Here is a 27588-nt window from a genome sequence, read left to right as displayed (position 1 = left end):
ATCAAATGTATTATTTCAAATTAAAAAAAAAAAAAGAAATCCGTAAGAAAATCAGCAAGCATTTTGTTCGATAACATTTTAAATTTAACAGGAATTAAAGGCAAGAATCAATGACATTAAATTAAATAATTACTTACGCGAAGCTGTTTTTTTCGCTAAACGTTGCTATTGGCTGGAAGCCAACGTTTCCTGTCGCGTGCGCGTTGGTATTAAATTGCGCATATGTGTGGACAAAGGAAGTGAAATCAGCCGCTTCGTTGTTCGAGTGTCACGCAAACGACAAAACGCCTGCAAACGCTGCGCGCCGTATACGTACGGGGCGAGCGGCGACTGCGACGAGTCGTATCGGTCGTATCCGTCCGCCATTACGGTTGACTCGAATCGATCAGGCGAGGTCTATAGATAGCGATACTCCTCGCGTAGCTGAATGCACGAAAGTCGATATCGCATCGTCGCGGGTAAGTCGATTGCTGATCGCTTAGCTGCCATCGCTGCCTTTCGACGCGAGGAATTGAATTGAACTTCGATTAGCGCGAAACGGCACGTTGACGGTGAAGTACGAGGGGAGGAAAATAGATTCGCGGTAAAATTGGAGATTCATCGACTCGCGCTGCGTCGCCAGCGGGGCGACCAGGGGCGACCAGGGGCGACCGAGTGCGATGCGATGCGTCCTCTCGTTGCTCTCGTAGCCCCGAGTGCGCTCGCATCGAGCCTCGCGAGTTCGTTCCCGTCGTCCTGAGCTCCCTCGCAACCGCGGACGCGACACCGCTGAGAGTAAACTTGCGAACTTGCGTAACTTGGACACTTGGACACATATACATGCGGACACCGGCGATTGTGCGCCTATCGGCTCCGAGCGAACGCTATGGAAAGTAACATGCAGACGCTACCGAACGGCCCGGCGGCGAAGCCGGGTACGTCCGACGACAAGAACGAGATACAAATGGTACTGGCGAAAATGATGGAGGAGAAGCATACGTATACGTATAAGAAACTAGTGGTACCACCGTCGATGCGGAGTATTTACTGGAAGTTCTTTGGCTTTCCAGCCACCGATGAAGGCGACATACTCACCAAGGTGAAGATCGTCTGCATACTGTGCAAGACGCAGATAGCCTACAACCGCAACACCAGCAATCTTCGCATGCACCTGCAGAACAAGCATGCCCACGAGCTGATGGAGCTCGAATCGTCCAACCTGCCGTCGCCGAGGCAGGTGTTGCCGCAGGACAGTAAGGAGCGAAAGATACAGAGGAAGCTGCTCAAGGCGGGCCTCAGCCCTACCAAATATATCTACACTACTAATGCGGACGGTACCGTTCAGATAGACGGTGACATACAGTTTGTTACAGATCCTAACATTAGTCTGTCTAATATGGAGGATGACATTGCCATTGGCCAGCCGTTGAGGGTGATGATCAAAGGTGGATCTGGTATCAATGGTAATAGCCAGAACGTGGCATTCCTCATGTCAGAGGATAATATGACGAATCAATCGGTCGACGTGAAAACTGTCTCGGACGCGATAGCCGAGTTTATAATAATGGATCTGCAGTTGCCAGAGATCGTGGAGGGACGGGGCTTTCAGAGACTAGTCGCGACCCTACGCTCGCCCTGCGAGATTCCTAGCAAGAACAAACTGGAGGAGGAGATAATACCGAGGATATACGATAATTTTCGAGAGTCTGTGGCTACCTCCCTGTCCTGCGTCGCCTCGGAATTGGCGCTGACGATCGAGGAATGGCAGTCCAATAACGACGAGAGCTTTGTCACTGTGTCGGTTTATTATCAAAGTAACGCAGAGGCTACTTTAGAATGTAAGATTTTAAGCACTCTTCATGCCCCACTGGATTGGGAGGAGGCTCAGTGGGGAACCATTATAGACTCTTTGTTACTCGACTGGGATCTTAAAGTGGACAGAATAACGGCGGCGGTTGTTAGCACTTCTAGAACAGAATTAATTGTGGCACTGACTAATCGTGGTTTGACCGTAGTACCGTGTTTGCTCTACACTCTACAAGTGTGCGCACAGAATTGTTTTGAGAATCCTATAGTATCACAGACATTAGCCAAATGCAGGTCGCTCATTGGAGCTATCATAAGCCATCCAGCCGCCCTTGCATCATTGACTATGCAAGAACAATTGTCAGAGGTAATAATTTATATCTGTTTAAGACTATTAAATTCCTCAAGGAAGATTCTATATTTTTTTGCTTATATCCCACTCAGCACGTAATATTATTGCAATATTGTAAGATTGCTACAATATTGTTGTAATATTACGTGTTATGTAGGATATAATTGTTGATTTGATCATTTTTTCTGTGCACAATTGATATTTAACAAAATATTTTATAGTATTATGCATACAATGAATATGAAAAAAGTGTAAACATTTCTTAATTGTGTCAGTAAATTTTCATTTAAAGCAGTATTAATATGAGAAAAATAAGTAATATTCTAGAGTCTATATGTTTAAAATCAGCAAATAGCATTTTATAAGTATTTCATAATACAGTCATTGTTTCTGTTATAGTTGGAGGAAAATACTATATTGCTGGATTATCCCGCTGTATGGATATCGACATATACGATGCTGGAACAAATGCTCGCGCGTCGTAACATGATTACATCCATATTGGAAAGCATCGATGGGATAGATCAAGATATGTTTGAAATTACCAATGAACAGTGGAAAATTATGGAAGATATCGTGAATGTTCTTGAGCCATTCAAAGTTACCATCATGACGTTGAGCGAGGAGAAAATGCCTCTGATATCCCTATTGAAACCGTTACTTTGGCAACTTGTGTCTTCACATCTTAAAGTGAAGGAATTGGACAGTGACAATGCCAAGTCTTTTAAGGAGGCCTTGTCGGACATGTTGTGCGATCGATACGCAGATTATAATGTTACTTTACTTCTACAAATTGCAACTACTTTGGATCCTAGGTATTTTAACATAGAAATCTTTAAATTTATGTGTAAACATTTTAATATCCTCTTCAATACTTAACTCTTGTCAAAGCATGGTTACCATTCACTTTATATTGTTTCATTCTTAACTTTCAATTGTTTAATCAACTTGTAAAATTAAAACATATATGTATAGAATTAGTGTCGAAATTTGAACTTGAAATTCATCAACTATGAATCGATTGCGTTCATATTAATTATCGCATCTAGTTACTCCATCAATTGGAGTAATTCACTTCAGGAATCCATATTTCTTGTATATATTTTTATTTTCTGTTATATAGATTCAAAACAATGCCATATGTTACTGAGGAAGAGAAAAACGTAGTTAGTGCTCCTATAAAGGAAATGCTGACGAAATTGATTCAGGAAGAAACTGGGGACGTCTCTGTAAAGAGTGAAGATGAGGCAGTACCAAGTAAAAAAACTAAAGTCTCAGGTATTTTTTTGTTTTTTTTTGAGATAATTGCACATCTCCAATTGTACAGGCAACATGAAATAGACATTTTAGAACAACTTTTAATTACAGGTATGGAGTTTTTACTTGGTAGTCTGTGCACTACAAAGGTTGGCATGCCCGCGGAGGAAAAAGCAGATCTCGAGATTGTGCAGTATCAATCGGAACCCTCGGCACCTCTCCATCATTGCCCCCTGCAATGGTGGTCAAAAGTGTCCGCGAAATGCCCGAATCTGGCGAAGTTGGTGAGCAGGTATCATTGTGTGCCCGCTTGTTGTGCACCACCTTCCCGTATCCCGCCGGACATACAAATTCAATACGATACAAAACGAGCGACTTTGCCTCCTCATCTAATTGACAAATTACTTTTTTTGCATGGTAATCATACTATGCAAGTGTGAAAGGAGTTTTTAAATTTTCGAGACGTTGCCTGAAAAATACTTCGCTGGTGTATAGAGTAATTTTACAAAAATAATTTTATTGAGCTTACTTGCAATAATTAAAAATGCAGAGTAATACGTACGCAAGTAAACTCCCTATATATCTTCCTCATTGATTCTACATACAATGTACGTATTACGTATTTAAAGTACAGAAAACATCAATTTTGTTTTTATTTTATTGAATGTGTGTGCAATATTCCTAAGATTTGATCTATTGTTACCAAGCAATGTGAGGAATATTAATATATAAGGTTTTCCATATCAATGCGTAATTTAATTTATAATAAAAAGATGCAGATAAAATTTTTCGGTAAACCTTTACAAAAGGGGAGTAGCCTCTGACGACCTTGACCTTGACATATATTATAGAAGCAAGGATACTGAACAACTTTTCCTTATAAATTAATCGGAAAATTTAAAAAAATTATTTTAAAACAGTTTCTACTATAACGACAAAAGTATTACAACTAGGTGAAATATGTATATAACCTTTTTTATTACGAGCTTCATTTTTTGTTTGACGTATTTTTTTGTAAAATGAATATTTTTTAAAATAATTAAAAAAAACTGTTTTTTTCTTTCACCAAGTATATCTCGAAAACTGCACGCCGATTAATTTATAAGGAAAAGTTGTTCAGCATCCTCTTCTTGATAACATATATCAAGGTCAAGATCATCAGAAGCTGCTCACCTTTTGTAAAGGTTTACCGATTTTTCATATTTTTTATATGGAGAGGAAATATGTAAATTGTTTTTATATAAGAACTAGGATTTCTTAAAAAATAAATATATAGAATTTATTCTAACATTTTGCACAATAAAAAAATATTCAGATTGTCTCGAAACTCTCCTTTCAATGAAAGCATAATCACTATATTTAATAAAACTCAGATTCATAAAAAATAAATGCTAAGATTGGGCGTTTGCATGGCCATTTCTGAGACTCGTTGAAGTTTTTTTTATTTTACTTATATTTATATGGTTTTCTGTTTAAAATGTATAAACAGCTGTATTTGCTACATTCTTAAAAATATTTATTCTCAAAAAAAAATTCAGTACATGATCAGAATTATTTTTTGTTACATTGAAAAACAAGAAAAATGAAATAAGTTTGTAATATAAATTTATACTCTTATGATTTGTATGTAAAGACGCTGTATGCGATAATTGAATCAATTTTATGATTTGTGTTAATATAAATATAACATTGACACACATAAAAATGAGAAAAGTTTCATTGTAACAAACTTAAATGCTTCATTTTATCTGTCTTCTAGTTTGATCATTGTCTTGAATTTATTATTAATAATTTAATATAAAATTACAAAGTGTGACATGAGTGTGTTGTGATTCGAACTTTGTATAGAGTTATTATATGATTGTATGGATGAATATATAAAAATATCACAAAAGTAATCAAAGTAGCACAAAGAATAATCTAAGATTATGACATAATAAAGATGTGTGCATTGGCACAATCATTTTTTAGTAACGTCTAAAATTACATCCTTTTCTTGATCTCAAAGATAAATACATATGTATATGTATAAAAGATACTTTGTAATAAAGTTTTTTACGCAATGTATATAAATTGTACAATATTTGTATAGTGTATGAATTTAGAAATTAATACATTCAAATATATGGATGTATATTAATCTCGTCGCTTCGTCTGCGTAATGTAATCATACAAGTTTGTACATATGCAACGATATTGTATAAGTAGTTTAAGATACTTCATAAGTTTGAAATACACATATATTCTTACGTATATATTTTATCAAAGTTACAATTATCCTTTATGAGTGTATTGAATTTTATTTGCAAGTAGTTATGGAATACTTAGCTGCTTCTGTACCCATGCTGAACCTTTGTAAAATCTCGGATCACCGATCCTCAGAGAGGCTCTTTTGTAAAAGTAATAATATAACACTGCAACTTTATAAAAACTTTGGATTATTATCATACGCTTGTAAACGAGACGACGTTTCAAGTTTTCTTATGTACCTGTTCTATGTGCGGAATAAAGAGTGTGAAATTCTTTTGTCCAATAATGTTTCAGTGGTGCTGACCAATGTATAGTAATGTTCCACGTATGCAAACTGATGGATAATATCATATATATAATGCATAATACTAATGTCATGCGGAATCTTGTGTATAGCAGTTGTATCAAACCTGCCTGAAAATTAAATATTTTGTACGTTTCATACATCTCTGTATAGATAACATAAAAACTTGTTAGAGTTAGTAAGCAAAATGTTTAGAATATGCCAGCAAATTTGAATAGAATATTGCAATTAATCAGATCAAATTGGATCTAAATTAAGTTTGTGTTTTATCAACACAAGAGTGTAACAGAGTATGCAAGAGTATTAATTCGACATGTATTGGTGTTTATATCAGTATTGCTGCATTCTATCTTTATTATAAAACTATCAATAGATACGAAGTCAGTGCTCACAATTACATGTAGTAAGTTTTTAGTCTTTTGCTCTAAATTATGTTTTCTTCTGGCATTCCCAACACTACCTGAACTTGGTGCAAATTAATATTATAGCTTAGAATGACAGACTGAAGGCTTACTACATCATTATTGATCAGATTTTAAATAATATTGGCTTATAAACAATAGCTAGTGTTCATTGTTATTATGCTCTACTTCGGCTGGCATTTTGCTGAATTTGACTTGCAAAACCTATTTGTAATAGATTTGATTGCCTGAATACACATCATCACCTGGAAAATGTAAGTAGAAAAGAAGTTTACTAAGAGTAACGTCAGGGCTACGATAAGACAAAAATCTTGAATCCTGAAATCGTAGTACATTAAACATAAAACATTATTCCATAACCCAAGGTCGCGATAAAAACGCGACAAAAATTATTGAAAATAACTACGTACACGTAGAGCACTAGTAGGTCCGTTGGATGCTGCCTAGCAAAGCTCGCAAACGAATTCACGCAAACATCAAAGAGCAATAAAATATATTGCAAAATTACAATAGCTGTATATTGTTTCGTATTTAACGAACTCATTTATCACCTGTAAGAGAAATATCGCGGAATGTGAATACATGCGCTACCAGCTTACAGAGTTGTCGCGTCGTCGGTCGTCACCAGTCATCATGCAAACGGTTGCCATGGTGACCATCACCTAACCTAACTCGACCCGCGAACCTCCTTGAAAAAACCTTTGGCGCGAACGACGTGCTTTTGAAGGTTAAGTGAAATTGGTGAGACATCGCCGCGCACAGCCGCGCAGTGTTCTGTTTTCATTTACAGCATTGCAACACGTGAATTCGCACCTGTTGATCCTGAGCGAGAGAATGAAGTGCATCACTCCTGAAATCTCGTGGCATAATCGTGACCCGGTGTTAAGCGTCGATGTACAGTGCGGCTTATACGAAAATTCGAAGGGAGAATCCTTTTGGAGAGTAGCGACCGGAGGAACGGATAGCCACGTTCTGGTAACGTAATTATTTACTTTGAATCAGACGAAAGAAAACAATAATAGTTTTTTCTAGCGTTCCCGTATGTGTATATGTAATATGCATATATATAATGTATGTGTATAAAAGGAAATCACAGAAGTGTATAATCTCTTAAATTATTATAGTTAAATTATTACATTTATGTATGTATTTATAAGAAAAATAAAAGTAATAATAGACCATAAAGTTAATTTAGCAATTTTCCTAGTATTTGATTACATATATTTGATTACATAGTATTACATAGTAATATTTAGTAGTCTTATGTTTCTTTGTTCTTTATTAGCAGTAAGGATTATTATGATTATTATTATTGTCGTTAATATTATAATTTTATCAATAACATGAAATATTTGAGAAACAAGAATTTCTTTAATATTGTGATTGTAATTTAAAGATAATTAGATAATTAAATTTAAACAATTGTTTAAATACAGATTTGGCACTTGACAACAAGCGACAGTAGTGGAGCTACTGTAGATTTTGCGGCAGACTTGGATCGCCATCAGAAGGCAGTAAATGTTGTAAGATTCTCTCCATCGAGAGAAATACTGGCATCAGGAGATGATGGTTAGCCACTGATACATTACTGCCTTTTTTATTATTTGTTTCTATTTTGTTGGATAAATACAGACTAAAATTAATGTTAATATAATATGCAGAATCAGTTATTATTTTGTGGAAAGTAAAAGAGGGACGAGACTTCTCTCCACCCTCTGGTGATTCTGAAAATAAAGAACAATGGACATCCTGGAAAGTATTAAAAGGCCATATCGAAGATATTTATGATATTAGCTGGTCACCAGACTCCAATTCCTTAATTTCTGGATCTGTCGACAATACTGCTATACTGTGGGATGTTCAGAAAGGTTGTAAAACTGCGATATTACAGGATCACAAAGGTTTTGTTCAAGGAGTATCTTGGGATCCTTGTAATCAATATGTATGCACTATCAGTACCGATAGGTATAAGATTCATAATTATAAATAATATGAACGAAATGTCTGAATTTTGATTTTATTAATTAATATTATTTTCAGATACTGCCGTTTAATAAGCGTTGCTACAAAGAAAGTCGTTCAACGTGTTTATAAGTCTAAAATTCCAACACCATCTGGTAGCTCATTGGAGAGGAAGTTCGTACGACTGTTTTACGACGACACATTCAAATCTTTCTTCCGTAGGCTGACCTTTTCGATAGACGGATCCCTGATTTTTGTTCCATCTGGAATAATTGAATCGCAGGAAACCACAGAGACTATATCAAATGCCATAATTGTTTTTTCTAGAGAAGATATAAGAGAGTCAGTATTAAAGCATCTATACAGAAAAAATTAGTATTGAATCGATAATCATCGTCTCATATAATAGCAAGAAAATATAAAATTTTGAAGAATTTGATTTGAATTTGATTTTAAGATTTTCAAATAAAAAATAAGAACTTTTTAATATTAATATTATCAAAACAGTCATATTTTTTTTTTTTTTAATATTAACTAATATATTTTTATCTCAATGGTATAACTATTGTAATATTGAGATAAAAGTATATTTTGTGTGCAAAAATTCAAGATTATTAAACTCTTTAAAGCTTCTATAATCTTGCTTTTACATGAATGACTGTTAATTTAATTGTTAAACTTTTTTCTGTGTCATAATTTTAAATTCTTGACTTTGCTTTAAACAGTAAGCATAATAATAAAAATAATTTTTTTAGGCCAGTAATGATCTTGCCTACTTTAAATGAATGTACTATAGCAGTACGCTGTTGCCCTGTATATTTTGAATTGCGTAAAGATGGTCCAACTGCTTTGATACCGCTGCCCTATAGAATGGTATTCGCTGTCGCGACGCAGAGTTCTATATTGCTTTACGATACTCAGCAGACTTCTCCAATCGGTGTGATATCGCTCATTCATTATGGTAGATTAAATGATCTTTCGTGGTACGTGATTGTTAATATGTTATGTTTGTTATTTGAATTGTTTCCGAATCTTAGCGGTTTTTCTGTCTTTTGCAGGTCTAGTGATGGTAAAATTTTAATTGCGTGTTCGAGCGATGGTTATTGTTCCATCATACATTTTGAAGAAAGTGAACTGGGTAAAATTTATAAGAAAGACTCTGGGAGTGCAATAGTAAAGGAAACATCCAAGAGTTCTGATGAAAAATCTTCGAAGACTACGAAAACTATCGAAAATAAAAATAATGTCCCTATCTTCGATGTTGACGATTGTGCAATGGACATTGAACTTATAAAAAGCGACATAATCGATGTGGTAGCAAATAATCGATCTGAAGAACTTGACAAGCAGAAATCGGACAAAGCCACAAGTAATCAAAATATTAGATTAGAAGGTGATTTACAAGTAGACAAGAAATTAAATGAAGAAGAAACGGAAGACATCAAGTTGGTATACAATGAAGAAAACAGTAGTGATACGAGCAAGCCTAAAACCAAGAATACTCCGCCAAAATCTGACGCTGTTCCTATTATATGTAACAAAACCCCTAGAAGAGTAAAATTAATAACTTTGTCGAGTCCAAAGGGACTTAAAAAGAATCAATAGCTTATAAAAAAATAGACCTTTCTAATACTTAATGTGTAGCTTTTAATTATAGCCATTACTTTTATAATGCGAGTATATGACATCGGCCAGAGGTTAAAAATAATTGTCCACGAATGTTTTAAGAAATATAGGTTTGTTTAATTATAAACAATGATAAAAAGAATGCGTATATTCCTATATGAAATATCTTTGACCTCGAACGCTATTTGAAGAGATACATACTTATACCTTGAACCATTCCTGAGAAAACTACCTATAACGGACAATGCACTTTGTATGCAGATGCGCACTCGCATATGTGTACAATTGTCGCAAGTTCTATAGCAGCGTAAGCTGATTCGCGTCGCCTATGAACTCTAGTTCATAGACAGATACCGTATATATAGCGCTACTATTAAATGGCGAATCGTAGTGATCGTACTATCCGCGAAGTCAGACAGTGATCGAGTCGTGGCACGGTCCGACACGCTGCTTGCTATCGAGTGTAATCAGAATAATCGGAAAAATGGTGAGTATTTTGTTTCTCTTTCGCATTTTTCCGATAATACCGAATAATTTATCATTTAGAAGGATGTATATATTTTGTAATATTTTAAAAAGATACGTTCGCTCACTAATTTAATTTCATAATCGAAACAGATATTTTGTAAAGGAAATTGTTTTCAAAATAATTACTTTTTAAAAGATAAACCAGTGATTATTAACCATTGAGTATTAAAACAAATAAATATATATTCATCATGTTATTTCATCCTATTATAATTTCATCCTATTATAATTAAAATTTCTGATTAAAATAGAATTTTTTCCACACGCATTAATTCACGTGAGAAAAAAATTACGTAAATAAAAACATATTTTCAATATTTTTCATAGTTTTATACTTTTAATCGTAATTTTTTTCTTGCAATCTAATGTTTATTGCATATTATTACTAATAATATATATAACTGAATGAGTTTTAACAATTTCAATGTAATTCTATTATTGATTTATCACAAACGCATACATTTGTAAACATTCTAATAACAGGAATTGTACGTCTTTATACAATAACACTGTTCTTGGTAAAGTGTATAATATGTACGCTATGCACGTCATAAGATGCATGAAGTATACCGTTCAGAAAATATCATGTCATGCACTTTTAAATGTTCATTTATAGGGTCAATTAAAAGTTATGTTCATTCATAAGGTCAATTAAAAGTTTTTTTAAATAAATTAAATAAACGAATAAAATAGAGATGATTACAAAAATAGAGATAATTAAAAAAATTGATTGAAAAAGATATGCATCCAAAAATAACGTTTGATAAAATGCATTTCTAATTTACTAAATATATCTTATGCGAATGTTAAAAGCAATATTTGTTTAAAATCTTAAAAATCTTTTGGTTTAACTTTCTTGCGATTTCTTATTATTTATTGCAGTAAAAATATTACGATGCACATAAATTAAAAAAATAAATATATTTTTGAAGTATTAAGGAAAAATTGAAATATGTAAATCTTACTTACATAGTTTTCGTTTATTTTCCTGTTTACTTCGAAACTACACGCGATACTTAAAATATCGATCCATACCATGAATGCGTGTTGATCGAAAGCAGAGCTTTAGTAAAATACTATCTCATTTCGCTCTTAAGTCACTCTATATATAGCTTGTTTAAAATCTTTCAATTTTGTGACTTGACAATAAAATGGATATTAAACTACGAATATTGCCTGTTTGCCATCCATTTGTTTTTTCTATAAATTTTTTATATTATGACTATTCTGTGTAGTTATAACTATACATATTTTTCAAGATATTCAATATTTGCGCATTGAAATACGTTTGTATGAATTGTCGAATATATTTTTTAAAGGTAGAATAGTATTGCTAAAATTTAGACTTTGATAAAAAAAATTCTTACATTATCTCATATTTCAAAAATGTTTTTTATATTTTAAATTTATTAAGATTTCTAAAAAAATATAAAATTTTATTAAAGTTTTCGAATATTAAAGAATTAGAAAGATGTCTGTAGGCAGCACTTGTAAAACGTGTTTTTATTTATAAAAAATAAAAAATCTGAAAAATTTTTTAAAAAGTTATAACATAAATTACACAGAAAAATTCTGAAAAAAAATTTTTATAAAAATTCTAAGAAAAATTTTCATCAAAGAGATCATATTAGGCTCGTTCGTTTGATGAGTAAATGATAAATTTGTGATCTCTTACATTTGCACTCACAGTAAAATTTCTTTGGTGAAGCGTGCAATCGTGTCATATGCGGGTGTGCAGTTTGATATTCGATTAAGCTGCTATGGTTACAGTGTGTCAACCTGTAAAAGATCGATTTTTACGCTATCATGCAGATATAGAGTGTGTAATACTTCCTGACTTACGAATACACATGGATACTGTGTCGTCTTTCGCGCGCGATAATGTGAATCGTACGAGAAAGGGGTACGCATAAGTCAGGAAGTAGGCCGGCTATAGGCATGTCGATATAAATGCTCACTTTTAGGGTACAGTTGAATTATCAAGGACACGTCGGGTCAAGGTGACATTTTTCTACCGGATCTTGTTGACAGTGATAAAGACACTGCTTTAGTTGACGACGTCTAAGTCACCAGTAATCATCCCTTGTTAAGCTTTCCTCGGTTCTTGCTCAGTCAATCGTTAGGCTTATTAAGCTCGTTTGATAGATTTTAGTCATGTGCGCGATTAATTAGAAATTTGTATTATTTGGGATGAGCATCTCACTGTGGGATGTGTGGGAGTGATCTATCTTCACATGTACTACTGTCCTATAAGAAAAGGATTTTATTTTTAATTTTTGATTAACGTAAGAGAAATAGAAATTAAAATATAAATAAAACGGATTTGATCTCAATCAAAAGCTAAATAGAAGACTGATTTCAAAAAAATTCGTCAATTTGTAGAACGAACGTTTATAAACTGTAAGATTGTGATTGATTGTTGTCAAAATGTTATCACGTTTCATTACTTTATATTTGCTAATTTAATCGCGAAATAAAAATAATTGAAAGATATTATAAAACTTTTTATTTAGAAATTTTATATAAATTTCTGAATAAATTTTCAAAATTTCTGTATAATTTCATAAACTTCTTACGACAGATTTTTTATATAAATTTGAACATTTTTCAGAAGTGAAGAGAAACTCTACATCTTTTCTAAAATTCTTTATACATGTACTGCTCATTTATTGTAACTCTAACAACATAACTCTAAAAACAAGAAATAAAAGTTATTCATGTAGCTCTTTACAGTGCATTAGATTCTTGTTAAAATTTTTTTTTGCAAATTATTAAACAATTCAAAAATTAAAATTTTTTAGTTATATTTTTATTATAGCAAATAAGCGACATGTAAATTCTGAAATATTCTCAAATTTCTCACACTTTAAATTTAAAAAAAAGCTGAGAAAGTTTAATGTATTTCTTTAGAAATCTTCCTAAATTTAAAATATAAAAAACTCTTAAAAATATTAAATATTACGAGAATTCTCTCTCTTTGCATCAAAGAACGATTAATAAAATCAATTGATGTGAATTAAATACTTCGGCGTATTGACATTGTTATATACTTTATATAGTGTATATTTTTTATGAGTGTGTGCGTTGACAATTGTTCTACACTCAATTAATTAACGCAGAAACGAAATCTTTTTAAGGATGGCAAAAAAGGTAATTAATACAATAAGATACAAGCCTTGATATTTACCAATTTGAGTTGATTTAACATTTAACGATTTGCTCGTGTTATATCACCTTTGAAACCGTAAACGTGGTAAAGGTTGTCGTGAATTTTTTAACGACATCCAAAGTGGTAATAATAGTTAAACGTAGTGATATAGTTAGCACGACAATTTATGCGACAAATGGTTTCGTCTTTAATATATCTGTTATGGATATCGATATTTTAAGCTTACTTGTAGCAGATAAAAAAAAGCAAAAACTAATTACTAGTCTCTTGATTATTTAAATCATCATGTATTTGCATTATTTCTTTATGTATCACTTTTTACCTAAAGAAGAAAGTGTAAGAATTCATTTCAATCAAATGACAAAGGAAAAAAAATTATTCTAAGTGATTTTTGTTAGACTATAATCGAATTACACTTTTATTGCGTATATACTTACGAGACATTGGAATATATTGTGTTTGTTCGCAGAGGGAATGCATATCCATCCACATAGGGCAAGCGGGCGTGCAAATGGGAAACGCTTGCTGGGAGCTTTATTGTCTGGAACATGGTATTCATCCAGATGGACAGATGCCATCAGATGTTACCATTGGTGGAGGAGACGATTCCTTTAACGCGTTCTTCTCCGAAACGGGTTCAGGAAAGCATGTCCCACGAGCAGTTTTGATCGATCTCGAGCCTACGGTAGTAGGCAAGTGATTAGAGAATAATTATCAATTTTTTTTCTAACATTATAATTGGAAATATTGATTACGGACAATATTGAATGTCGTAATATAAATTTTTATAATTAGATTGTTGAGAATCTAAAAACTTAATTAATTTTTAAAGAATTCTGGTTTTAATCGTTTGTATATGTTTTAATACGTACATTGCAAAATTGATAAAGTTAAGATAGTATAACGAGCTATATTTTTAATATTTTAGACGAAGTGCGTATGGGCACTTACAGGCAACTATTCCATCCGGAACAAATGATTACCGGGAAGGAAGATGCGGCTAATAATTACGCCAGAGGTCATTATACAATAGGTAATCTAATTAATAATTTAAAAAATTAAACTCGATATGTGCACAAGTAAATAAAATTTTATTAAAACCGATAAATATCGTAATTTATCGGTTTTATTATTATTATCTTATAATGTTATACTGAAGACTAATTACGATCCGCCATTCATATTAATTAATTATTCTGATTTTTCCAATTCTAATTGTGAATAAATACAGTTATTCTTTTTTAATCCATTTAGTTTGTTAATATTTATTAGCTATACGCTTATTGTATTAACTTTAATTAATTTTCTGCTATAATATTACATGCCTGTAATAAAGTAATGCTTAATTATAAAGTATTGGCTAAGAAAAAAAAATATATGTGTATATATATAAAAACATAATGTTTTCGGATCAATGAAAACTGCACGCCATTTTATATACATAGAGAAGATTATTAATAGGTATGTAATTAACTTTTTAGATAGATAGTCTTGTGTTATTAATCGATTTTGCGATTTATCAGGAAAGGAGATCATAGATCTCACTCTAGACAGAATCCGCAGACTAACGGAGCAATGTAAAGGTTTGCAAGGTTTCTTAATCTTCCATTCGTTTGGTGGTGGCACGGGATCTGGATTTTCGAGTCTGCTTATGGAACAACTGTCCGCTGATTACCCGAAGAAAAGTAAACTGACTTTTAGCATTTATCCAGCGCCACAGGTAATATTGTTCTCGCAATTTTGTCACAGAAATATTTCAAATTTTGCTCAAGATCTCTTTCGAAGAACAATTTAAGTTATATATATATATATATATATATATATATATATACACATCATATATTTAGTTGTCAAAGAACTGCGAAATTATCGATTTGTTTCATATTAATTATCTAATTGTTTCGTTCGTTACGAAAGCACTTGCATTTTTCATAGGTATCGACTGCGGTAGTGGAACCTTACAACGCAATTCTGTATACTCATCCGACGTTAGAGCACAGCGAAGTGGCTTTCATTGTAGATAATCAGGTACTTAAAATTAGTGGTATTTTAAATATTACATCTGCAAACATCTGCAAACGTCGTTTGAATCTCGTAAATGCCTTTATAACTCGCCGCGGTTATTGACAAATCGATTATAAAAGCGGCAATTTCTCTTAGAAATGGATTCTATCAGAAGAAAGCTCGCGTGTTTTCTGTCCAACATTTCATATGTCTAAAATAAAGTTTATTGGGACAATGTCTTCTATATACGCTGCTCTACACGGAGCAGTAATAGTGAAGTCTGTCACTACAATCGCGTGTTATCTGTAGGCCATTTATGAGCTGTGCAGAAGGAACTTGAATATCGATCGACCAACCTACACGAATCTGAATCGGTTGATTGGACAAATAGTATCATCCATCACCGCCAGTTTGCGATTCGATGGAGCCCTGAATGTCGACCTCACCGAATTCCAAACGAATTTAGTGCCTTATCCACGTATCCACTTTCCGCTCGTAAGCGTCTTTAGTTACAATTTACGTAATAAACTTAATGTTTATTACGTAAAAATCTAACAGACGATCGTTCAATCGATAAATGTAAAATTATTATCGCTCAATGAACAAATAAAAAAATGATATTTTGATGAAATCTATATGAAAATTAAATCTAAAAAATATCAATTTATTATTTGAAAGTTTTATCCATTTTTTTATTAATAATTGTTAATACGCTAAGATAGGGTCATTGCACCAGCCGCTGGTGCAATGACCCTATCTTTGCGTATTAATTATTAAGTTTCATCATCACGCAGGCTACGTATGCCCCTGTTCTGTCAGCGGAGAAGGCCGGTCACGAGAGAGTGACTGTCTCGGAAATAACAAACTCCTGCTTCGAACCGAATCACCAAATGGTGAACTGCGATCCGCGCATGGGAAAGTATATGGCGGTATGTTTGCTATACAGAGGCGATGTGGTACCGAAGGATGTCAATGAGGCGATTGCGATGATAAAACGGCAGAAGCATGTGCAATTCGTCGAATGGTGTCCGACCGGATTCAAGGTGCGAAGAATCTTAAGAACAAAGAGAGGAATTAAAAATTAATAAATTACGGAAAATCAAAATTGGGGAAAAGCCTCTTGAATAAAAAATAACGTATAGTCGCAAAAGACGAGTCTTCATATCCTTGAAATATATACAAGGTTTCATTAAAATAACTCGAGTGGTTTTTGAAATTTTTAGAAAAATCAAAATTTTTCAACTTTAATACCCTTATATCTTTGAACCTAAGCCTAAGCCGTTTCGGAATATGATTGTATGAAGCTTTCGTCTTGAATGATATAATGTGAGAAATTATTCCTCCTAAAAAAATTTAGAATATTTAAGGGCTATTCTGCATAATAAAATGAACATTTACATTTATTTCCCCTTGATTTAAAGATCTTGCCGAGATCTTCAAATCGTTCGCAATCATTTGGTTGCATATTAAAATATGCAAACACACGTTAACAGGTGGGAATAAATTACCAACCACCTACCGTTGTACCGGGCGGAGATCTCGCGCGGGTGGAAAGAGCGGTGTGTTGTCTCTGCAACACAACGGCGATCGTGGACGCATGGGCCCGACTCGATCACAAGTTTGATCTCATGTACGCCAAGCGAGCTTTCGTCCATTGGTAAGAAATCCAAATTACGCATAAACGATGCCGTTTGTCGTTTGCCGTTTAGCGTTATTGTGTCTATGCCAGTTGTCAAAATTCTTCTGTTTGAGACTTTACCGAGGGTGATTTTGAAACCAAACTCCAATGAAGGACACGAGGAGGTTCTCCAGTCTTCACATAATATAAAGAACTTGTAACATATATAAGATCAAAATTTTAGAATAAGTTTACAATTCATATATAGGCATTCCTGTACTTTGTCAAATTTTTTGTTTGTAGTTTTCTTCAAATAACTTTCAAAAATAGCAGTCTTAAGGGGAGGAGAGTTTTAAACGAACCAAGTATAAAAATTTTGAAAAACTATATTCAAAAGAAAAATGGAGTTGAAAGAACATTTTGAAATTAAAAAGATGAAGTTTTACTGCATCATTTTTATAGAATAGTGCTAAATGTTCATGAATTGTTATTACATTTAAATCTTTATCATAAATAATTTCTTTTCAATTTTTTTTTACATCATTGTTTATCAATATAATAAAAAATCTAATTTTTTGCTTTAATTTTGTTTATATTATTTTAGAGATAGCATGTTGAAGTTCTTATAAAAAAAAAATATATATATATGAATAAAATCGAATTACATGACTCCCCTTCCACTTTTTTAAGCTGGAGGACCTCTTTAATTTTTTCCTAAATTTTCAAGTTCTAATATCCTAATTTTAACAAACATATCCTGATTTCTGTTTCAAACGTGTAAGAAAAGTCCATTCCTAAAATGGTAGCGATAAAAGATGCTAAGATGCGATTTGTACATTTGCTCATTGTTAAATCATCATAACTTATGGAGATGTAATGTATTAAAACCTTATAGGTTTGTCGGGGAAGGCATGGAGGAAGGTGAATTCTCAGAGGCTCGGGAAGATCTGGCAGCCTTGGAGCTCGATTATCGCGAGGTGCAGGAAGACGCTGTTAACACTGAAGAAGAAGAAGAATACTGAACTGTATTGAACTCCGCCGTTACTATATATACATAACAATTCAATGCTAATACATGTCGTAATTCGTAATTCGTAATACGCTCTACTGCTGTATCGTATTTCAAGTCTTTGATTTTTTATTTATATTACCCATCGTCAACGGTATATTTATAGACGGATTGTGTCCGTACAAATAAATTATTTATATACATTCTAGCCGATGTGCATCCTGGTGCATCCTTTTGTAGTTTCGTAGAGCGTCCATTTTCATCTCGCGTTTCGCGTTTGTTCGCGTTGTCTCACTTGTCTCGCGCGTTTATATAATGGAGGACGCCATCTACATGTGAAGCAATGTAATATGATTTAATTTTGTGCTGTATTGTCGGTCGATAATATCATCGTTCTTTAATTATCTCCCGACTGATTTGACAACCACGAAATTTTGCTTCTCCCACCAGTCACGCGGTGACAAATCAAAATACAGGCCTGTTTTTTTTTATAAGCAAACTATAGTGTATATTTTTCTGTATTTAAAATGAAATAGGTTATGTGTTTTGAAAATTGAATAAAAGCGAGAAGAAAAATTTTTTTTTTGTAATGCAATCCAATGCAATCTAGTGCAATCCAGTGCAATAATAAAAGAAAAAGAACTCGATGATTCGACTAGCCGAGTTAATTATTAAACATTGTAAAATCTCGCGTACCAGCGTAATTGGATTCGCCCGTCGATCGAATTGATCCACGTCAATCCCAGTCAATCCACGTCAAAGTAAAACGATCGATAAGCACGGGGGCAAGGCGGCAAGCGCGTCATCGTCACTGCTTAGCGCAGCAAGCCAAGCAAGCTGCAGACAGTGCAGACCGCAGTCCCATCGAGATTATTTATTCATTTATTCACAGGGTGAATTGCAGACATTGCAGTAGTTGGAAATCCACTAAAGAAGTTGGAAGTAATTTAGGTCGTCCAAAGATGAACGATCTCGTTACATCCGCGGCTGCGTTAGCGCATTAGAAGGTCCGCGGAGTGCGGACTCGCGACTCGCGCACGTGCGTGTGTGTGCGTACGTGCGTAAATAGAGATCATATGATCGTCCGAGAGAGCAGACAGAGCAGACAGAGCAGTCGGATCAGGTCAATTCAGGCCAATTCGCTCAGTTGAAAGGAGCGGGATGCCGTCCCCGACGAACGAATGCGATCTGTGCGTCTGAGAAAGCGCAGCGATCTTGTTCCGCTTTGCGTTTCCACGACCCGACGACCGTCGTCGTGTGTGTGTGGACGTACGATACCACATGAACGAACAATCCGTTATCTCTCCATCGTCTGTCTCGCGTCCTCCGATTTCACGCTGGATGTAACTCTGACGCGTCATGGCGAGCACAGCATCGGAAAACATCACTTGCGGTGGCTTCGTGTTTTTCAATAACTTCGATTCCGCAAATCTGGCCAAGGTGGAACCAGTGAGGGTACCGGAGACTTTTGAGAAAGGTAACGCACGGCTAATCGCCTGACGAATAGACGTCTGATCTAGATTGAACTTGCGTATTTGTATGTGTGTATTAATCCTGGAGTGCTACTGGAAGTGAATATCCATTCAAGTGCTATATAATTCAAGTTTAGTATAATTTTTATTGTGAAAATTTGGCAGCTTAAAATAATGTATAATAAGATTTTGTTTATGTTAAAATAGTTTTTAATTCAGTTATTCTAACACCTTGCAATCTATAAAGTAGAAAAAAGTAAACATTTTTTAATTATGTGAATAAATTTTCACTAAAACTGTATTAATGTGAAAAATATGAGTAGCACTCCAGGATTAATGTAAATGCTATTGAACTAACGGATTGCTTTTCTGTACTCATTGATGAAATTAATCAGTTTTATCTCACGTGAATCTAAACATATCGCAAGGAGTATACGATTGCCAATGTACTTCTTATGTAACAATACAATATCAGGTTTTACTATTTTTAGATGTCTATGAGATTGAAGGTAAATCGACCAATACTTCAAATTCCAAAGGCACATTGGATTCAACGTACGAATTCAATCTGTGGACAAAGCACGATTGTCATGGCACGCAATTCCAAAACAATCTCAGAACTTGGTTTTATTTCGGTGTCCAGTCTAGTCGTCCGAGCGTCATGGTCAGATTTAACATAGTCAATTTAAATAAGCAAGTCAAGATGTTCAGTCAAGGGATGTGCCCAGTCTTTAAGATTGTGCCGGGACACTTGCACTGGGAGCGGATTCGCGAGAGACCTACGTACACTGTAATTGTGCTATACAGTTATAGGAATATCTAGAATTATAAACTTGTATGATAATTATGTGATAAATATGTATATATCAAAATATTTAACATTGCAGCTTGATCAGAGAGGGACCGATTTTACTTTATCATTTCTCTATACTGCTCCAGACAATTTGAAAGCCATTACTTACTTTGCCTTTACCTATCCATTCTCGTACACAGATTTACAAAATTATTTGAAAAGGATTGATGTCAGAATGGAAAAGAGAAGTATAATGTCTGCAGATGACATCTACTATCATAGAGAATGTGCAATAAAATCTCTGGAGGATCGTAGATTAGATATATTAACAATTAGCTCTTATCATAACATATCAACGGAGAGAGAAGATAGACTGAATAATATGTTCCCTGAAAAAAATGAGGAACGGCCTTACAAATTTCGGGACAAGAAGGTATCGTGTATTGATATTATAACATAAATCGAATTATTCTTAAAAGAGAAATCTATGGTTATTACATATGTATTTAGGTAATTTTTATTAGCGCCAGGGTTCACCCAGGTGAAACACCATCTAGCTTTGTTCTAAATGGTTTCCTTAATTTTTTACTAAATCGGGAAGATCAAATTGCTATAAATTTACGTCGCCTATATGTGTTCAAATTGATACCGATGCTCAACCCGGATGGTGTTGCCAAAGGTCATTATCGAATGGACACTAAAGGAATAAATTTAAATAGAGTTTACCTGAATCCTTCTAAAGATCATCCTACAATATATGCCGCAACAAGCTTAATAAAGTAAGCAACTATATTTCCTAATATTAAATACTTTGATACTTTATAATACGGTTAAATGCTACATGCTTTTCTTGTAGATATTATCACGAATCTTATCAACTACCGAGCGAACTAACTGACGACCTATCGAATATACATTTAGAAATTATGGACAGCAATGTAAGCACTATAAATTCGACTGCTTCGATAGAAGACGCTGTACGTGACACAACCACAAGACTGTTGCAACAAGTATGACAAAAACTCACAGAATTTTTTTTACATTTGCTTCATGTTACAAATGAGATTACGTGAACAATTAAGAAATAAATGTTAATCCTCTTTGGACCACAAGATGATTTTTCGACTTTGAATTATTCGGCCGATTCTGTTCCAAATTCGCATGCGTATAAAAGAAAATAAAAATCGTTTTGGATCATATAATTGTACAATTGTATTCCTAACGTTGAAAGAATGTATCAGAATTTTTTCAAATTTTTAAGAGTTCAAAAATTCATTGAAAAACGCAACTCTCAACGACACAGGAAGTTGATGAAATTTTGAATAGTCTACAGAGGATTAATAATACATTTTACGTTGCATGAAACTGCGATAGAGTAGGCTTCTAACATTATTATTTTTTTATAGGTAACATTTATGTCATTGGATGAGAAGAACAACTGTATTTTGGATAATAACGAGAAACATTTAATGACATTGGAACATTTGGGTAGTGCAGCTATTGGTACTAATACTCGCTTTATATAATAAAATGTCAAAAATATATTTCATAATTGTTACTCTATAATTTGCCCTTTGTAATGTGTAGATGAAAGCGAGCGTCTATTTAAAGAAAGTGCTAAAAGCGATAACGTCACGGAAATCAGAAAAAGTGACAAGCTAACTTCCACAGCTGTTGATGTGGACGAGGTACCAAAATCCTCGGAGAGTTCTGGGTTGTATCTGTATATTGATCTTCACGGTCATGCTTCGAAGAAAGGCGTTTTCATGTATGGAAATCATTTTACTGACCCAGAAGATACTATTTCATGTATGTTGCTACCCAAGTTGATGTCTATCAATAATCCACACTTTCATTTTACGTCATGCAATTTTGCGGAACGAAATATGTACATTATGTGAGTATGTCTACTGTTAAAAATTTTATCTATATATATATATATATAAAATTTCGTATTAGTGGAACGTTAAATATTTAACAAACGCTTTTATAGAGACAAACGAGACGGTATGTCCAGAGAAGGTTCGGGACGCGTAGCAATATATAAGATGACTGGTTTAATACGCAGCTATACTCTAGAATGCAATTATAATTCTGGCCGTTTGGTGAATGCGATACCTGCTAGAATTCGCGATGGGGTGAATAAAACTACGAATCGTAGGTTTGTTCCTCCGAAATATACGCCAGCAGTATTTGAAGCGGTAAATATATTTTGCTTTTGACTTCTATTAAATCTTTTATTAAATGTATGTTTAGCAACTTGCTGCTAAAACATATATAATATATCATTTGTAACATGTAGGTTGGAGCAGCTTTAGGCCCTTCCATTCTCGATCTCACTGGGAACAATCCCAATAGCCGATTGCCAAATAGCCAATATCGCTCTATAAGAGGAGTAAAATCTCATTTGAAACTTACATATGTGAACAATCTTTCTGCGTCATCCAGCAAGACAGTGCGTAAGGTAAATTTCGATATAAATAATGAGAGCGACATCTGTAATACTGATATAAGGCAGTGTTTATTATCATAATCATTTATTCTGTTCGGCGACTAATTTTATATGCTCTTTAGCATTAACACTGCAACCCATTAGTGCCTAATTCAACATAAATTCATGTGTGCATAACAATGAAAGTGGGAGAGAGATTTGGTGCGTTTGCAAATCAAATTTGTGTGAATATCTCAAATTATATTAAAATTTTGGAATTTATATTCCAAATTTTAATTTTTTATAAAATATATAATTGAAATATTTTGACAATAATTATATTGCTATATATATATATATATATATATATATATATATATATGTATATGTAATATATTGCTATATAAAAAATGTTCTATATAAGAAATATTATAAAATTTATTGAACATAATTTTTCTCACACAATAGATCTTCCATAATTTAATTATATGTATTTACAGATAAGACGATAATATTCTATATACTTTTTTAGATAAATTTATCAAGATGTTCTCAATTATGTTACTTTTACAAAAAATAATGTAAAATTTAATATTTATATAATTTGAATTATATACATGCTGTTTTTAATTTTATTGTATAAATGACTTGTTTAATGCTTACACTGTATACACCACAGTATGCATGCTATTTTTTTACATAGTTTTAAAATTAATAATAAATTTAAAAAGTAAAGATGAGATAGTTAAATAAGACATTTATTGCAAATGTCTTACATTATTTATTTATTTTATATTGTGGCTAACTCAGTAAAGTGTTTTTTAATTGTATATTAACGCTTCGTATTTGATATTTAATAACCTGTTTGTAAATAATTTTTAGCACTATATTTTTCACCAATAACATACGCAAGTGCACTTATGCTCACGTAATCTAATTTATGCAGCATCTTTTTAAAAGGTGCGAATTGTTATGAACAAAACGTTGATTACACAGATGAGTATGGCTGCGTTTGCTTTAATGCTCACAGTGTTTTAAACATCATTTCATTTTTGTTGTTTATGATATATTAAACAAAGATAAATGATACAAGCGCTACAAGCACCCAAGCAAACAGGCTGTATTTAATGAATGATATCTATTTCTTTAGCGAAAGGCACGACATAGAGATATAAGTGGTTAAGCCGTTATATCTCTGGATGATGGAATTGTTGAAGTAAGATATGGGACAATTTGTTGATTCAAATTTAAATATTACTCATTTTAACAATATATACACATAAATTTACAAGTTTATAAATTTTACAAAAGTTTCATAAATTATAAATTATTTGGAGTGTTGTTTCCCGTTATAATTCCATTAATACATTTATATCGAACAATAATGTAAAAATATATAAATTTATTGATGTTGAAGATTATTATATGAAGAATATAACATGTGTGTGTACAACCTTAATATTTCACAAGGCAAGTAGATATTCACAAAGTCAAATAATGAACCTTGATTTCGGCAACAAACTTGAACAAATCACTCCCCAAAATTTAGCATATTATATGTAGAAGCTTCACAATGTATTGCACACGCGCTTGCACATCCTGTATTAATAAATATTACAGTTTTTTAGCGACCATATTATTTACCTTATTTTTATTTGATATCCCGGACATCCTGACCAATCAATCCTGACGAATGTGAAATATAATTTAATATGAATTGTGTATCTGCACTGCAAATTAAATAGGCAGTGAAATGTAACGTGGTAGAACGCGCAAGAAAAATCGAATCCGCGTCGAAAATTATCGTCCGCAAGTTTCAATTGCCAGCGAAACGTGTACATGTTGAATCTTGTACCTTAAAATGTACCTTCTTCACAGCATTATAGTTTACGTTACATCAACGATTTTCATTTGCTAAATTCGGTTTTAAAAATACGATAAATTCCCCTGTCAGACAATATATATTTTGTATTGTCTGACAAGATGGCTTTAGTTGCATTAGGCAATCTGCTACTTTTGCTTTTTATAATTTTCTAATTTTCCCCAAAGTTTTTATACAGTAGATGCGCTTCATCTTTTTAAAAGTGTATGACACGTGTCACATTATATTTGATGTGCCTAACCGCGAGGGGGTAAGTTGTTTGCATAATAAATAATCATTACATATAATAATTATATAAACAATCGCAATTATAATAACGAAGATAATCGAATCAAATCAATTTCTCTCTCTCTCTTTCTTACACACACAAACACACACAGAAACACTTCTATGTTTTACTTCTATGTTATTATCACGAGTGGTATATGGTTATTTTTGTGATTTGTCGCATCTCTTCTAGATTTACAATGCGTCTTTTATTTGCAGAATAACGAAAGTGACGTCGCGCAGACCAGTGGCATCCTGAAGGAATTAGAAACGAGATTAAACGACGCAGTGACGGGTGCGAGGAATGTCATAAGAAACGAGAGCAACTTGATGAAGAAGTGCATCCTTCGCCGTGGCGCCTCTTTTTACACGGCGATGAAGAGGGTCAAGAGCAGTAAGAAACCTCGGCAGCCGCTCGTGCGTCGCGCACTGAAGAATTGTGCCAGCAACGTGGAGAACAGCGCGATAATCTGTGCAATCAAATCCGATATAGAGACAAAACCATTTTTGAAGACTATTGATCGCTATCGATCGAACAAATCTAATGCAGGATCAACGATTAGCAATGTCCTCGAGCCGCGTTTAAGCGCGAATAAGAAGCCAATGGTAACGAACAGTTCGACGAAGATGCGCGTCTCCTCCGAAGAAACAGCGGCGGTGAGGCATGGTGCGAAGAGATTGAAAATTATCTCGTCCCTGAGGACATCCAAGCCTCTTCCCGAGATCGGAGAATCGTCCTATGTCGCGGAGGAGACCAGCACGAAAGTATTTTCGAAGGTACCGCGTACTTGCGATAAGCAGAGCGTTAAGGGAGCGTGTGACAGAGCCAGAATCGCTGGATATTTAAAACCGAACGAGTCTTCCAGACTGAAAAAAATTAACAAGACTGTCGTTAAGGAGAGTTCTGTACTTGATGAAAGCACAAAGTAAAATCCTAAATGAGCTCAGCTAAAATATTAAAAATGAGTTCGCAAGTTTTACTATATACATATGTATATATATATATATATATATATATATATATATATATATATATATATATATATTAAAAATGAGTTACTAATGCAAGGGACACGGGAAAACAACGCCATTGATTTCCTGTATCTCTTTTCGGAGAGATATTTTATATACGTAGTATATGCAGAATGTCCAATAAATTGTGATATAATCGACGAGAAGATGAATAAAAGTGAACATAAAGATTTACATGGCACATTTGACACATCTTGCATATAATATGTGAAATATTAATATTAAATTATATCTTCTATTTATTTCGTGATATACAACGTGATATGTGATATACCGTGTATTCTATCGTATACACTGTTTCTGATTTTTTGCGAAGTGATACATTGCCTCTTTGATCAAGAGGCAAAAACTTAAGTCATAAAATAATAATGTATATATTACATTACTGTACATATATATTATTGCATGTTAGGTGCATATATAAAATACCGTTCAGTTTTTGATTATATGACGATATTTATTATTTATATACGTAGAATTTTTCAATCTGTGCGATTAATATGCGATTTATTTTTGAAACTTGTGGTCGATTCAAAAGTGTTTTTAGCTAAAGTTATTTGTATTCTAAGAACAGCAACCTTTTACCAAAACTATAATACATGCAACTATGAGATTGCTTTCCATAAATCTACAACTCTTTTTTCTAATTGAAATATATTTCTCATTAAACTATATTTTTTGGATAAAAGTTTCAAAGATAATTCCATTTCTACTAATGTAACTGTAAGAAAAAAGTTGTTAACTTTTCAATTTGATTAAATTTCTTTAGTTACTATTTATATATTTAACTAGATAAATACTTGAACTAAAGAAATTTATGTTGAAAAATTTAAGTCAAATCAAGAACTTTTTTTTCTCAGTGCAGATTAACTTTAATAGATCTCGATTTAACTTAAAGTGTAAGTTAAATCGAGATCTATTAATCTACATTGGTAGAAATGGACACACATACAAATAGAGGGATAATCATTCTGTAAATTAGTATTCTGTTATTTAATTAAATTAGTAAATTAGTATTCTGTTATTTAATTAAATTAGTAAATTAGTATTTGAATATATAACTGTTGTGTTTTTGGTGTCTTATCTCATGATTCTTCGCACACATGTATGAAGTAGAAGTTGTTATGTTATTTATGAACAAAATTTCTTTGTTGGAAAAATAAAAGATAATAATGTATACTAAGATAAATTTGCACTTTACTTCAATACGTTTTTATAATTTATGGGGTTGGTCTCACCTCTTCGATTGCTTGATCGGCCAATGAAATTAAAAAATAGTAAACTATATAAAACTTAAAATTTATCATATTATCGTTTTGTTCATTTTCTACAAATTATAATTTATGTAAAATATAACAAACATTTAAATTAATAATTAAATTTTTAATTTAAAAAATTAGAGATTAATTTTTAATTTTGCAGTTG

At 33.1% G+C, this 27588-nt stretch overlaps 5 protein-coding genes and 1 long non-coding RNA gene across 8 annotated transcripts; 4 read left to right on the top strand and 2 right to left on the bottom strand.

The window, feature by feature from the left end:
- Positions 1-261: 261 nt before the first annotated feature.
- On the top strand, positions 262-5924 carry LOC105205645 (E3 SUMO-protein ligase ZBED1). 2 transcript variants are annotated; one of them, XM_026131904.2, is made up of 5 exons: positions 265-946; positions 1050-2152; positions 2537-2952; positions 3261-3415; positions 3506-5924. In XM_026131904.2, the coding sequence occupies exons 2-5, from the start codon at positions 1145-1147 to the stop codon at positions 3832-3834; spliced, it is 1908 nt and encodes a 635-aa protein (XP_025987689.1). In that variant the 5' UTR covers positions 265-946; positions 1050-1144; the 3' UTR covers positions 3835-5924. The 2 variants fall into 2 exon arrangements, with proteins under 2 accessions (XP_011173367.1, XP_025987689.1); XM_011175065.3 differs by having other exon boundaries at positions 262-2152.
- On the bottom strand, positions 5366-7033 carry LOC105205647 (transmembrane protein 138). Its single transcript, XM_011175067.3, has 4 exons — positions 6781-7033; positions 6616-6688; positions 5884-6058; positions 5366-5814 (listed from the first exon to the last, which is right to left on the bottom strand). Exons 1-4 carry the CDS (start codon positions 6912-6914, stop codon positions 5708-5710), a joined length of 489 nt encoding a protein of 162 aa, XP_011173369.1. The 5' UTR covers positions 6915-7033; the 3' UTR covers positions 5366-5707.
- A 43-nt stretch (positions 7034-7076) lies between these two features.
- Positions 7077-10097, top strand: LOC105205646 (chromatin assembly factor 1 subunit B). Its single transcript, XM_011175066.3, has 6 exons — positions 7077-7345; positions 7807-7939; positions 8032-8335; positions 8411-8674; positions 9088-9315; positions 9391-10097. Exons 1-6 carry the CDS (start codon positions 7205-7207, stop codon positions 9935-9937), a joined length of 1617 nt encoding a protein of 538 aa, XP_011173368.1. The 5' UTR covers positions 7077-7204; the 3' UTR covers positions 9938-10097.
- Positions 10098-10228: 131 nt separating this feature from the next.
- LOC105205648 (tubulin alpha-1 chain) lies at positions 10229-18494 on the top strand. 2 transcript variants are annotated; one of them, XM_011175069.3, is made up of 9 exons: positions 10229-10445; positions 14125-14347; positions 14584-14688; positions 15179-15375; positions 15591-15683; positions 15969-16154; positions 16454-16702; positions 17153-17316; positions 18173-18494. In XM_011175069.3, the coding sequence occupies exons 1-9, from the start codon at positions 10443-10445 to the stop codon at positions 18297-18299; spliced, it is 1347 nt and encodes a 448-aa protein (XP_011173371.1). In that variant the 5' UTR covers positions 10229-10442; the 3' UTR covers positions 18300-18494. The 2 variants fall into 2 exon arrangements, with proteins under 2 accessions (XP_011173371.1, XP_011173370.1); XM_011175068.3 differs by lacking the exon at positions 10229-10445 and adding an exon at positions 12733-13636.
- On the bottom strand, positions 12185-14323 carry LOC105205649. The gene is made up of 3 exons (XR_003268349.2): positions 14093-14323; positions 12445-12733; positions 12185-12265 (listed from the first exon to the last, which is right to left on the bottom strand). It is a non-coding gene; the product is annotated as an uncharacterized LOC105205649 (long non-coding RNA).
- A 152-nt stretch (positions 18495-18646) lies between the features above and the next one.
- On the top strand, positions 18647-27352 carry LOC105205843 (cytosolic carboxypeptidase-like protein 5). Its single transcript, XM_039449701.1, has 10 exons — positions 18647-19763; positions 20250-20548; positions 20646-20984; positions 21062-21330; positions 21408-21561; positions 21958-22054; positions 22139-22448; positions 22545-22752; positions 22854-23015; positions 25351-27352. Exons 1-10 carry the CDS (start codon positions 19646-19648, stop codon positions 26059-26061), a joined length of 2667 nt encoding a protein of 888 aa, XP_039305635.1. The 5' UTR covers positions 18647-19645; the 3' UTR covers positions 26062-27352.
- The last annotated feature ends 236 nt before the right edge of the window (positions 27353-27588 follow it).

This window comes from Solenopsis invicta, chromosome 5, assembly GCF_016802725.1.
Source record: "Solenopsis invicta isolate M01_SB chromosome 5, UNIL_Sinv_3.0, whole genome shotgun sequence".
Lineage (NCBI taxonomy): Eukaryota > Metazoa > Arthropoda > Insecta > Hymenoptera > Formicidae > Solenopsis > Solenopsis invicta.
Note: the sequence above shows the minus strand (reverse complement) of the source record. Positions and strands in the feature narration are given on the sequence as shown.